The sequence below is a fragment of the Watersipora subatra genome, chromosome 4 (genome assembly GCF_963576615.1).
Source record: "Watersipora subatra chromosome 4, tzWatSuba1.1, whole genome shotgun sequence".
NCBI classification, from domain to species: domain Eukaryota; kingdom Metazoa; phylum Bryozoa; class Gymnolaemata; order Cheilostomatida; family Watersiporidae; genus Watersipora; species Watersipora subatra.
Window position 1 is genome coordinate 18,252,461 of NC_088711.1, and position 15,415 is coordinate 18,267,875.

Sequence of the window (15,415 nt, forward strand, 5' to 3'; positions counted from 1 at the left end):
ATCGAGTAGTTATCTTTTTGTTTAACAAAATATCACGTAAGCATCTTTTCCAAGCAAATTTTTAATTACAAATATGAGTTCTTTTAGCAAAATAACATAGAGTATTTACATAGCTGTTTATCGTAGTTTTTTCTTGTTAAGAATAAATGGTAACACGCTCACAAAACGGAAAAAATCTTCTCAAAAATACACCATTAATTATTCTGTATTCGTTTATATTTGAAAAATAGTTATATATTTTTTTAATATGAATACACTTTTGTAAAGCGGTATTACATAAAATATTGAAAAGTTACGATTATGTTCTGAACAAAGAAAATGCATATTAAAACGGTTGTCCACTTTGTTACCATTCTGAGAGCCTAAAATGATTCTATTTTAATTCACTGTAAATATTAGTATTAGCATCTCGTTAGGCATTGATTGTAAAAATGAAGGCAACAGAAGACATCAGTTTTTTATCTTTACTGTATTTGCTGCAAGCACACACTTTTTTAACAACTAACTTTATATTACTACCAAGTCTCAACTGTAGCACATTTTGAAACAACGACAGTATGTAGCTACCTAAGGAACAACCATTTAATTGTGTATCTCAAATTTTATTTGAACTTGTTACTACAATGGTGCGCCGTCAGTAGCACCGCCAGGCCTAGGCTGTATCTCATCTGTTTGGTTCACAAAAAGTGTAGGAGAGGAGGCAAGGTAAAGCAAGTTTTTGTAGTCTTCTGCAATGCAGGGCAGTTATATTTTTGGACTAGACAGCCTGCCTGTGATCAGTAGTCCTCAGTAGTCAGAGTCGCTTACTGCTTGCAATTTGTCTTAAAAAATTAATTGAAATGCACTGCATATTCATATTGCTTCAAGACCTCAGTGGGTCATCATGTATTCATAACTGACTTTTTGTATTCATCATTTCATCTTCTATATAGACCTACCTACAGGCCTCCCGTGCCTGTAGTCGGCAATCATGTCAGTAGGTTATCGAAGCCTCGATAGCTGAATGACATGATCGCTGACGACAGTCAACTTCTACGAGGAGCCTGAGGGCCTACCAAATATATATTTTTAATTGCGGTGCATTTAAGCATTATGCCGCTCCTTCTTGCCTCATTGTTAGACGAGTCTGAGCAAGCTATCAAAGCCCATGAAATCGAATATGGCAACAAGTTTTACACAAACCATGAGGACGGCATATTCAACAAGCATAAAAGACTTTTTGAAGGTAATCTCATATCCTTAAAGCACTTTTTCTTCACTGCCTAATTTGTGATCTTGCGTTGAAAATGAACATTTTATACCTCGGATATTTTAGTGTAACCTTGATGTTGAAGTGTAACCTTGATTGTAAAATGTAGGCCTATGCTTGGTTGTTGTGCAATAGAAGTACATGTCAATAGTAGCTTATATGTTTTTATGCTGCAGTTTGATGAAGCCCTTTTTGGTTTATTTTTGTACCATGTGATCTATGACGTCACAGGCCCTACTTGAAGCAGAGTTGACACAATTTTCATCAGTTCACTAGCAACTCACACTGGATACACACCATCTAAGTCTCAGCAATAAAGGATTACTCTCTATAGACACTCAACTCTTAAGCTTAATTTGACGAAGTGGATATTCGTGTATATACAGACATGCAGTGGATTACGATCAAGCTTATAGTGCAGCCTTGATTAGAAGATATACATGGACTTCAGTGTACAAGCATTGGCATGCAATTGAGATGACATTAAAAATCATTGTATATATTAATAACTACAATCAAGCAAGCAATAAATGTATCAAGCATCATATACATGCAGCAGTTAGTTCCCAATTGAGTGTTAGCAATCAAGTAAGGCTAAAAACCTACAACGTCTTCAGCCAATGAATCTAAAAAATCTGTACCATGTTTCTTAATTTTAAAATTTTATCTGCTCTAATTTAGCAAGGTGAAGATATTTGGAGAGGTAAGAACGTCATCCATGACAGTCAAAGCTATTTATGTATGTATGGCGAAGAAAAAGAGTATGGCGAAGAAAAAGAGTATGGCTGCATGTACGGCCCTGAAAGACAGCAAACCCAGAAGGAAAAGTACAAAGAACAGCGGAGGGTAAGTTACCGGTACACCAATAATATTTTACTCAGCCTATTATAAGGGATATTTTTGGACAGCAAAACTCGGTCATTGTATGTCCAATATATTTAGACAGGGCTATCCTTCCATGTCTTTGCAAATGCACAGATAGTATAGTATGGATTTTACATAGAGATGATGAATAATATTTATTACTTTTATGGATTTTAAATTGTTTTATTTCTGAAATAGCTATCTTGTAACAAAAGCATGCGTGCACATTTATATTCTTGTAAGCCAAAATCAGAGAATGCAGTAAATCTAAGTCTACACTACTGTGAGGGTTGCGACATGTCTAAGTTGTATTCGATACTTTGCTTTCGGTCTCACAATACATCAAAGTTCAAAAACATTTTCTCTTATTTTAATTTATCTACTCTCTCATAGAAATTTGGTAGAATTGCAAAGAAACACGGACTTGATTGGAATGCTCAGATACCATATCCTTGACCCAATAGCCAGTGAAGTTTACGGCAATCTGTCTCATTTTTCTTGAGAATTTCTCATCCCGAGGCCTCACACATGCGCCAGATAGTATTATATCGCAGTTCACACCTTTGGTTAAACTTGGACGTAATATTTTATTTTACATTTAATATTTCACACCTAAAATTTGCAAAAACAATCATTAAAAGCAAGATAAAATGAATGCTTATTTTGGAGCCCTGGCAACAAGGCCTTTGTTTGGACTCTTTTGCCAATTTGAATTTAGTTAGATTGTGCCCACAAATATAAATATGCTATACATGTGCATAAATTCATATATGTTGTCACATGGTGTCGATATACATAATTTACGTATTGTTTATATTTTTAGTCACAGAATCCAACAAAGAGACCGCATCCTCAAGACAATACATCTGATAGTAACACGGAGGTACTCACTCACATAACCAGCAATAAAATTTTAGGCAAATTGTGCAATATTAATTATGGTTAAATGTGGAATTTCATTGGTAGGCGCATCTTCAAGCCATTTATAGCCCTAGATTAGTTGCTAGAAAAACGTGAAGTTATAGTAGGATAATGCAGAAGAACCCCTTGTGTAGGCAGGATTAGGTTTCAGAAACAAATTATTTGCTGCCAACTGCGATATTTGTTAAGTTGCCTGTTCACACCCAGCCAAACGTTCAATGCCTCGAGCATTCTGATTTATAGCTCAAGATAAGGAGGAAACGCAGTGCTTGCTCAGGATGGGTAGGAGTAAGAGCAGAGGCTATGTGAGCTTCCATAGATGTGGGGAGCATCTACGAAACGCCACAAACGACAGCATTATAGATGTAACTCAGACACCTGATGTTACTTTCATACCTAACATTCCGGTGAGTGGTAATATTCAGTAACTCAGTTTTAAAATTAGAACCCTGTTGCATGATGCTTTTGTGTCACTTTAGTGTAAGTGCTCAGTGTCTGAATTGGAGAGAGTTGTGCAGCGATGTTCCCAAGTCTTTGATTCCAGATTTGTAAAGCATATCAAATCGCTGACATGCGTTTTGCTCCAAATCAAATCACTTAGAAGGGTGACTGCTCAGCTTTCAAATAAAATGAAATTAAAACCATCATCCACTATGTAATTGATGGTTTTAATTTGATTTAATTTACAAACTGGGTAATCCATTTTTATGGTGCTTTGATGCCAATCTCACGATTGGTGATTTGATGTAATGTGCAAATCTCTAATCAGGATTTGGGAGCATCTCTGGAGTTGTTATCAACTCTTTGAGAAATTGATAACAAGGTGCCACAACACCATCCGATTCATAGACTGAGTACTTAGACTAATTTCGCTGTTGTTTTGTACAAGTCAACTCTATGGGCTAAGTCGGTTGAGCAATGTAGGATTGGAGAAGATATATGAAGCCAGGAAATAATTGTGAAATAAAACTACTGTAAAAACAGTAATAAAGTCAGGAACTAGCAAAAGCAGATTTGTCCGGTTCTTTGAGATCGCCAAATTACCTTCCAGCTAATCACAATGTCCAATGTAACTTTCCAATCTACTTCATTAAATTAACAAATAGTATTCCTGTCAAAGTCAAAAATTGTCGCAAATAATGCCACTTGAATACTGCATTCACAGTACTTTACAAGTTCAAGGAGATGTAAATACACATGCTATGATTGTTTTTATTTTAGATCAAGGATCTCCAAGAGGAGTTTGCAGGGAGTAAGAAATGACAGAGCAAAAATGCTTCCTGAGGCTTTCTAATACAAGCAATATCTAGATAGGCATAGAGCAAGTTTGTTCCCCATAGCTGTGGGTGAACTGGCAATGAAGGGAAGTCACGCCAGATGGCATCTGGCGTGCCCTCTACCTCATTGCCAATTCATCTGCAGCCATAGAGAACAAACTTGTTCTAGATAGGAATACTTTTATATGCAAAATCTCGAACTGTTTCAGCTTGTACTGTGCTCAATTTTGAGTGAATATATTGATCAAATTAAAACATACCTACATACATAAAACATTCAGGATTTTCAACACTGATTTTTTTTTAAATAAACCAGACTTATATTCACTTATTTTCACATATCTACATGTAGTATATGTAGCCCTTTTCTACTGTGTTATTCTGTTCTCATTTGTGCTTGTTAAAGGCCTTTTATGGCTTTGGTGCTGATGTGGTAGTAATTAAGTTATGTGCAACATTTTCTTTTTATATCAAATAAAGTAAAATTATTAAACTTTACGATTTATCATGATAGATTCGTCCGATAACTAAAACAACCTACTTCCCATCATTGTTCCAGTGGTCCATCACCAGACATTTTGTCATTGCGCATCGACTTTTCAAACAATGTATGTTGTACAACATCAGCAATGCCAATAGACATACATCATGCTGAAGGTTTTGTGTGTGCTGCCCTCTGATTTTCCAGAATTGGCTACATTGTGCTTGTGGAGGTAACGGGAAAGCTGCTAACAATGATGCACAACAATTGCCACATGCATTATTTATATTGGAGCAAGAAAATACATCATCATGCCAACAAAAAAAAAAAATTTTTGCTCAACAAATCAAGAAAATTTTTTTGGTCACACAATGCTGTACATAAATAATAAATATATAAGCAAATTGACAAATGAATACCTACAGAGTGCGGTCATGTTCAAAATCTAAACAAAGTTAGTTGTTGGAGAAGTCGGTGTTTGTAGTAAAGATAAGATAGACTAATGTCTTCTGTTGCCTTTTCACAATCTTTGTCTTACGATACGCTAACATAAATAGTTACACTAAAATGAAATAAAATCTTCTTTAGCTCTCAGAATGGTAGCAAAGTAGACAATTGTTTCAATGTGCATTTTATTTGGTTAGAACATAATCACAAATATTCAATAACTTATATAATACCGCGTTACATACATGTAAGTGCAATCATATTACAACGTATGTAAGACATTTTTTATACACACTGTATAAACGAATACAGAATAATTAATGATGTATTTTTGAGAAGATTTTTTTTCCGTTTCGTGAGCATGTTACTATTTCGTCTTAACACGACAAAACTACGATAAACAACTATGTGAATACGTTATGTTAGTTTGATGAAAGATCTCATATTTTTGATTAAAGATTTGTCTAAAACGATGTTTATGCTTTATTTTGTTACAAAAAAATAATAAGATTACAGACTCAATTTCTAACCGACTAAACATTGGCACTTGCTTAAAACCTCGTCGCTTAGTGCCGACAAAACATTTGCATTTCCGGATTAAGCTCCACCTCTACAAAACGACCCAGAAACTGACCAGGTTTTGAGCCACTGCAATTATACCTGACCTACGCGTAAATGGTGCAGGGTCGTCGTTTTGAATAGTTCTATGCAACTGGCAGTGGTTCGTTTGTTGACTGCTCTATATTGAGTAGATGGTCATGTTTAAAACAGTCTATTGAGTATAGATTTTTGGTACGGCTTGATCGATGCTAAATAGTTCAGCTTCCTCCAAGTGTATTTGCGAGTGATGTCAGCGAAAGGGTGCTGATTTTGTTTTTTCATCAACTTTTCCCGACACGTCGGTAGTTCGTTGAATTTTCATAATCATATAGAAATGAGACATATAGAGGAGAAAAGTTGCACGTTTGCAATGTTGGAGCGAATTGTTACTTCTAAAAACTCATTTTTCCTGTAAAATACGTTACCATTTGAAACCGTTTGCAATCGCCCACAATATTGCTGTGGAAGTCAGCGCTGACTAGCCACTTGCAAGTGGGTTCTGCGTACAAGTTGTCTTACACCGAATGAGTAATAGCTCTCATGCACAACTGTAATTGTTGCAAACAAAGTGTCTGGTGAATAATGGATTTTATTCACACAAGCTCTATAAACATGAAAGATAAACAGTTAGATACAATTCACTACAATCAAGCGTAATGCTGAAATGAGTTGCAAATAATAAATACTCAAAACAGTTACACTTGTAAATGTAAGAATGTTAAGCAATATTATATATGTTACCAAAGATATACAAAGCTGCACAAACGTAGGTTAATGTTACCGCACTGTTCTTAATGCAGATTAAGAACGTAACTCTCAGTCTTTAGTTCTGTCGTTTGTAGTCTGTATCGCTAGCTCTGTGCTCTTTGTTCCCCGTCTTAACACTGAAGCACCTTTGCTTATATAGCAAGGGCTGAGTGTTAATCAACGGGCTTTCCACGCAAGCTGGCTTTTAAATTATAGGGCTAATCTGAGAATAGCTGAATGCTTATGGTAATTAAAGCAGCTCAGCTTAGTAAATCCATCACAATATTAATGACGTTGAAGGAGAACCCATTGAAAAGACCATTTTTGATTTAGTTTCAGAACTGAGCATTCCAGAGTCCAACATTGTCCACATCAGCTGTGTTGGTAAGCAGCACGAGAATAAAACTCGCCCCGTCAGAATAGATTTTAAATCTGAAATTAATAAATATAGCTTTTTAAGAAAGCTAAACTCTGCGCCAAAAGAGAAGAAAGCTATCGGTATCTCATCCAGAAATCAAATATAAGATAAAAAATAATAAAATATATAAGGTCTCAGGGGATGAATTAATTCAATGTTAAAATCTATTAGGCCTAAATGCATTACCTGGAATGCCAATGGTCTAAGAAATAGAACACACGAACTTAACCTATTAATCTACAGCTATTCCCCTGTCATCATAGCTATAACAGAAACCAAACTGGATACCAGTGTGCAAGATGGTGAATTAACAAATCTTTACATGATCTACCGCCTAGACCGGACTAAAGGCCCAGGCTTAGGCTGTGGTGTCCTTATAGCTATCAAAAACAGTTCCACTATAAACGTATTATGTGTAGATGAACTTGTGGATTCAGAAATTCTTACTCTCAAAATAAATATACATAATTTTACCTTCCATTTTTCTTGTTTTTACCATCAACCTTGTGTAAAAAACATTGATGGCCCACTCGACTGAGTTGAATTCCTTGCCAGCCCATTTTTTGTCATTACCGGTGACTTACCTGAGATACAGTGGCCTGGTAAGACCTTGAAATCCAGTCGAGACAGGAAAATGCATACTGATTTTCTTCACCTCCTTCAAACACATGATCTCCCCCAACCTGTTGATTTTCTAACACATATTAAAGGAAACACCCTAAACCTTATGTTGTCCTCCATGGAAATTAATAATGCCCATGGAGAGCCAAGCACATCTGACCATTTTTATGTGCACTTTGAGGTGAGCATACCTGATAGTCTCAAACAGGCAAACCTCTCCAAACTATTGCCCGTTTTTAAATTTAAATATAGCCAAATTAATAACACTGAACTAACAATCCAATCCCAAGCCCTTGACAGACAAATAACTAATCTCATATCAATCAAATCCAACATTAACGACATTTGGCAATTCTTTAAAACTGGAATTATGGCAGCAGCTAAGGCCTCTATCCCTCATTTTCCCCTCAATAAATGCAAACAGAAATTTTGGATTAAACACACCAACATTAAAGAGATTCATAAAAGGAATATATTGTGTAAAACATTTAAAAAGTGCCCGACCGCCGACAATAAACAGATGCTCCAGCTTCAGATTAAAAAATGTAAAAAACTAGTTAGACAAGACTATAATAGCTTTCTAAATATCCATTTCTGCCTTTAATTGACGGAAGGCAACAATAAATCTCTTTTTAAATTCATATCTTCAAAAAGAGGATCCAGTAACACAGTCAAAACCTTGCACGACAACACTGGCAAACCATCTGATAATATAGCCAACACCTTTTCTGACACGTTTTCTTCCATTTTCACAGTTGATAATAGTGCTTATCCCATTCCCCCAACAAACGAAACTGTAGCAAACTCCACCAAACAGAAGACCAAGGCAATAACTGTTTCCAACGATGGTGTCTTAAAACTTTTAAAACAACTTAACCCTTCTAAGGCTGCTGACCCAGATGAACTGAGCACCTCGTTGCTGAAACACCTAGCCTCCTATATTGCACCCACTTTTACCAAGATAATGCAACACTCTTTATCCAACCATACTGTCCCTAAGGATTGGAAAACGGCTACTGTCATACCCATTTTTAAAAATAAAGGTAGCAGGCTTCTGCCAACTAACTATCGTCCAATCTCTCTGACATGTGTACTTTCAAAAACCACAGAACACATAGTCGCACACTCCATCCGCAACTTTTTAGACTCTATTGATTTTTTCCATGACTGCCAACATGGTTTTCGTTTGAGGAGAAGCTGCGAAAGTCAGCTAATCCTCACAACTCATGAACTCATTCACTATGTTTCCATGGTGCGCAGTACTGCGAAGCAGCCCCCTCCGAAGTCGAGGGGATTGTACGTTTCCATGCTGCGCAGTGGTTTTCAGCAAATACCGCAAATTAGCCAGAGAAGAGAAATTGTATAAATCGAATCGCCTGATGGAGAAATAGAATCGATCACGGATACCGAACGTCATAAACGGTCTTTTTATGATTCTGTCGTCATACTTTTATTTACAATACACATTCACAAGGTTTTACAAACCGTAACACACTTTTTACATAGTAATATATTTTTAATAATTATTTTTAAGTAATATATTATTTAAACGTTAATTTAGGACTTGCCACATATTTTTCGAAAAGTGTTGGCATCGATAACAAAGTCCAGGAAAGTAATCACCTCATCATCCTCGTGAATGCAGACCTTAATTAAATATAGGAGAAAGAAGATCGGAAGAATAGTAAAAAAAAAGATTAGCAGGACAACCTTTGTACTAGTTTATGGCCCTCGAAGAGTCCGTCTCCACGGCATGAGAGCTATGCGCAGCCACTGCGCAGTCGCTGTTTCCTTGCTGCGAATTTGCACTGGCTTCGCACTGATCAGTGCGCAGTGATTTCAGTGCGAAGACGCCGTTTCCATGATTCGGAGATAGCGCAAATCCGAAGCACTGCGCATCATGGAAACATAGTGATTGAATCATTTGATACTGGAATCCAAGCTGATGCCATTATCCTGGATTTTTCTAAGGCCTTTGACAAAGTGTCCCACAGCAAACTTTTATTCAAACTTACCCAAACTAATCTAGACAGAACAATTATCACCTGGGTCGAGGATTGGTTGAAGGATCGCTCACAAACCATTTTTATAAATGAAACATACTCCAAACCATGTCCAATTTCCTCTGGTGTGCCCCAGGGATCTGTTTTAGGCCCCCTCCTTTTTTTGATTTTTATAAATGATATGCCAGCGGCTATCAATACCTTTAGACTCAGACTTTTTGCTGATGATGCTCTCTTATATTCCCAGATTGAGTCAGCCAGCGACTGTGCAAATATTCAAGCAGATCTTGACTTGCTCATAGACTGGGCTGATAAATGGCAGATGGAATTTAACATCACAAAATGTGAGACAACTTCTTTTTTTAGGTGTCATGAGAGCCCCTTTTTTCACAAATATCTCATAAAAGGCCAACAACTAACTTATGCCAATCACTTTAAATACCTCGGAGTCATTATAGACAATAAACTCAACTTTAACCTTCACATAGAAAATACTATAACCAAATCTTTATCCACACTCTACATGCTCATGAGGTCCCTCAGAAGTTGCTCACCCAAAACAAAAACCCTTTCTTTTAAAAGCATCTGCCGCCCAGTTCTTGAATATTCATCTGCTGTCTGGTCTCCATATTTATCCAAGCACATAGACTCCCTCGAGTCTGTGAACCGAAAAGCTTTTAGGTGGGTGTTTAAACTTGATAAAAAAAGGTAGGATTTCTGACCTCATGTCCGAGTGGTCATGGGCCACTCTTGCAGAGCGTCGGAGGCCGGCCGACCGAAATCTAAAAAACAAAATAATAAGGGAAGAAATTGCAATACCAACCCATTTTTTCTCAAATGCCCACTTACACAATACATGCCACAAAAGCACTAAAGGTGCAATCAACACCAATGTTAAAAAACACTCCTTTTTTGTGCGAACTCTTAACAGCTAGCCCCCTTTTTTCTTTTTTTTTGCGCAACCCTACTAAGAACCTTTAATATTTATTAAAAGTTCTTGTCCCCGCCTAATCCCTACCCTCCACTTTAATAACAACATTGCCCCAACCAAACTTACAAATCACAATAAAAGATAAATAAAAAAATAGGAAGGAGGAATCCCAAACTAAGAGTAATCTATTCGTGTTACCTAATAAAGATATCGCTCTAATGCCCCATTATGGGGTGAATGCGATTAATTGATTTGACTTGACCATACAATACTCATACTACCACTCAATCAGCAAACGCTCATTTTGTATTTCTATGCCCTCTAAAACATAGTTTGTTCTATTATATTTTATACCTCTGTGGTTCATGATCACAATATCCTGTGATGTCAATTTTTTGTGTGATTACCTTTTGTATATTGTTAATACCACCCTCTTATCTTGCCTGCAAATAGAGGCTTTTTTCCTATTCGATATAGAATTCATCATTATTATTTAAATACGTTTAATATCAGGAGGAGGAAGGAAAAATGTTCGTAAACATAGAAATATATTATCAAAACAAAACAAATAACATCTTGCTAACTATGCATGCAACGTCTCAATACTTATGTCATTGATTATTTGATTCTAGTCATGTTTTACTTCATTTACAAAAGAACACAATTTGTAAGAATGCCACAAAGTGTACTTTGTCGATATTAGGGCTGTGTTATATGCTGCCATGAAGCTTTTTTGAAAGAACCTTGTTACATACAATTGTCTCGCATCTGCACGTACATCAGTGTTGAATCTGTGTTGTCATCCTATTCTATTTTTGACTATGTTTAGTTTGTGCACTTATGCTTGGGTTGTGTAAACTAAATTAATTAATATTGACTCGGGCACAAATGAAGGTATGAAGGTACGAAGCTGTAAGCAATACCAATATTTAAGAGTAAAGTATACATCTTTATTTCTAAAACAATAATAGTAGTGTCACAAAGGTTAAAAATGGCCGATAACAGTTACACCCTTATGTGAACAGTTATTCGTGCTTCTTCACCCAGTCACATAAGTTTACAAATTTCAAAAGCGAACTATGGCAATCCAAAAAAAACTTTAGTAGTCAACAGAGTATCATTGAAGCTGTTCTCTTTTATAGATTTATTTGTTAGCCTGCGAGAAAAAGTTTAAAGATTCAGGTTCAATACTTCATGTTGTTAGGAATGAACGTCTGAATGAATATTGACTTGCATGTCATGGAAAATTACTAGTTAACAATGATGATTAGTTCCCGTTATGTTAGTCATGCCCAGTAGAGCTGTTGGCAAAGCTGTGTTTGTGTTGTCGCCTCTACTTTCTTTTGCCAGTTTCCTGATCTGGCGATTAATACATTTTTTTTATCTTTCTGATCTTTCGATGTACCAGATGTTTTGCTGATTGAATACATGCATTTCATGTGACTCGGCCTCTCTTCGTTTTTGGTATTCAGTTTCGATAATATGTGCACACAACAAGGCAAACAAGCAATCTATTTTAGCGATTAGCTGGCATTTCTGGCTGAACTTAGTAAAACGTTATCTAACTTTGATGATGTGTCCAACAGCAAAACTGTAGATTGTTCAACTATGGAATATATTAGTTTAAAATCTCCATTAGTACAGTCTTGCCCTGTTTGTTTAAGTAATTTTAGTCAGAACATGCTTTGGTTGAGGAGAGCCATACTACTACAAAAAATAACTTTTACACATCTTAAAACGAAAACATAAGTGATAAAAAAATACACAAATAGCTCAGAAATGTAACAGTAAAAACTTAAATTAGAATAAATATAGACATAAATATAAATATAGAAATAAATAAGAGTGACATTTCTTCAAGCAAGCTTTTTTACAATTGTGTGAGACTGTTCAATGGCAGTCTGTGCCGATAGCTAGGCCCTCCGTTATTTTTCCTATCATATTCCTCGCTTCCAAATACAAATTGTATTCTTGAAGCTTTAGCTAAAAAACCATGTATTTTTTTCATACAGAAAAGTACATTATTATTTGTGTAATACCTACAGTTTAATCTTAAATTTTATTACGCTAGCATTGCTGCCATATTTAGTCATAAGTGAATTATTTAAAGGAGACCCAAATTTAATTTCTCTAAAGAATTAAAAACGTTGAATCAATTTCTTTGACCCAACACAAAATATAGTGCTGTTTCTAGTCTGTTGTTGCTTGCATTTCACCACACAGTTAAGTCAATATCATTAGCCATGATCTAATAAAAATATCTAGTTTATAACAACGTTGTTTGTTTACAAATTATTAATAAATTCAGACCATTGACTAGTTTTTCTAATGATGCAGCTAAATGTGCTGCTCAATTGATGAAGTCTTCAATAAAAAAAATAATTCTACCAATACATGTCCCTGCTCTGCCCATCTGTTCTGGTCCCGACTCATTTATCAGTTGGACATCATGAAGGTACATAGCAGAACAAGTTTTTAATGCAAACATATATTGTACCATATAGTAGAGGTTTAAAAATGTGTTTTAATCAATTCAACTTGAATCACGTTTTAACAAATCCTCATTGTGATCAATGATATACAGCCCCCATGTGGGGGCTGTATATCATTGGTGTGATGCTCTGGTGAGAACTCGATGTGGTCACAAAGTAGCACCTGCAAAACTTGATCTGTTAGAAGTTTATTTTGTGCTCTGCGTATGGTCACCTTGCACATGGTTAATGCACTAACGAAACATGTAATAAAACTTCATTTGTATACATACTTGTTTATTTTTAAAGAATTGGAAGGAATACATTACTAATTTTTTTACAACTAGCTGAATGTACTGCACGGATAATAAGAAAACAGCTTATAAACATTACATTACCTTACTTAGTACATTACCTTTACATTACCTGCAACTGTTTGTAAGCTGTTTTTATTACCGGTGCCATGCCAGGCATTCAACTAGTGGGGCCAGCTGGGAATCGTTACGTGTGAAGCAATGTCATTATGTATACTTTAATCATTATTGATGGCTATGCTCAGTTGAAAGCAAATTCTAATGGGTAAGCTCAACACTTCGAGAACTGGATGTTTTGGTATCAAAACTTCTGTGAAATGGATTTTTCGTTCCTGAAAAACTTCATCGTTATAACTGGACTCATGGACAGACAGACCAACAAACAAAAAACAAACATTGAAATATATATATATTAATATATTGATAAAGATGTGCCCAATGAGCCTGTTTCCTTAATCAGTTTTATTATTATTTATTGTTAAAGTTTTCATAAGAGGAAAGATGTTGTAAATTATCCACATGCATTACATTTATTTTCTTTGCATAAATTTGTATATTTTAATTGTATGTTTATTGTTGCATCATATCAAACACATTTAACCTGTTTGTTATACAAGTGACATGTGATCATTGCTTTAGTTTGTGAAATAAACCAATTGGGTAACATACAACAGTTGGAGTTGTGCATTCACTACTCAAGGTGTAGTTCTTCCAGCACAGTGAAAGTTCAACACATCTGCCCTTACAAATGCAATGCTTCAGAAAATAGAAAGAGAGCTTTACATTATGATCCTATATATGTATGGTTTCCATTGGCATGAAATACACTCTGTATGGTTCTGCCTTATTTCCTCAGTCAGACCTTGACTTGCTTGACATAGCAATATTGTATATTAAAACAAACATTTTTATAGGAAGACATGTTTTGAGTAAATCGTGCTAGAACTCGAAATGCAATGATAATTATTCAGACTAATCTCAAATAGCCTTGAAACAAATATATTATACAAAACCATGTAAAAAGACTAAATTTAAAAACCTTAATTGTATGTAAAAATTAAGTTCACGACCTACTAATCAGGAAAAAAGGTTTGTATTGCCAATGCATTTTCCATACATGTAAACGAAAGTGTAAGCCTGACAATAAATAGATTTGGTGGTCGAGTGAGTAATGGAAGCGAGTGGTGTAACCTGTACTAAATATGGTTTAAATTACTTTACGTTGTATATGTTTTATTACTTCCATTTTTGTAATGTCTACCGGATTTTTTAATTTTGCGCTCGAAACTGTGTTGTAAAAAATTTTGGATGTCGCATGTTAGAAATTGGAAGTCTATACAAATTTTTTCTGTAATTTTATTGTGTGCTACGAAATCTGTATGTAGAAGTGACTGCAATGATTGTATTGATATGTCAGCTGTTATTGTCATACGCAACAAGTTAAATTGTACGCATGGGTTCATAGTCTTGCTATATAGCTGACATATTAAAGTACAGTATTTTTAGTAACACCAGCCATAACCCTGTTGACATAATAGGTACATAACATAATGAGAGTTATCTTGTACGATTCAGCTAATTAAATTACAGTGATAAGCATTTAACACGACACAACTTTAGAATGCAACCAAGTTTTGCTATATTGGTCAGAACTGATTGCTGCAATGAATGTCAAGCTTCCACCTTAGCTTTCGCATCTAAAAGACATGATGGGGCTGTATAACCAGTGCCGTCATAACTTGAGCAACACATATAGAGCAATACATATAAAGCAATATATATATAGAGCAATACATATAGAGCAATATATATAGAGCAATACATATAGGGCAATACATATAGAGCAATATATATAGAGCAATATATAGAGCAATACATATAGAGCAGTATATATAGAGCAATATATATAGAGCAATACATATAGAGCAATACATATAGAGCAGTATATATAGAGCAACATATATAAAGCAATACATATAGAGCAATATATATAGAACAATACATATAGAGCAATATATAGAGCAATACATATAGAGCAATATATAGAGCAATACATATAAAGCAGTATATA

At 35.3% G+C, this 15,415-nt stretch overlaps 1 protein-coding gene across 1 annotated transcript; it reads left to right on the top strand.

Annotated features, from left to right (window-relative positions):
• Positions 1-18: 18 nt before the first annotated feature.
• LOC137393028 (uncharacterized) lies at positions 19-4,809 on the top strand. Its single transcript, XM_068079411.1, has 6 exons — positions 19-36; positions 1,121-1,225; positions 1,931-2,095; positions 2,937-2,996; positions 3,278-3,441; positions 4,256-4,809. Exons 2-5 carry the CDS (start codon positions 1,148-1,150, stop codon positions 3,341-3,343), a joined length of 369 nt encoding a protein of 122 aa, XP_067935512.1. The 5' UTR covers positions 19-36; positions 1,121-1,147; the 3' UTR covers positions 3,344-3,441; positions 4,256-4,809.
• Positions 4,810-15,415: the final 10,606 nt, after the last annotated feature.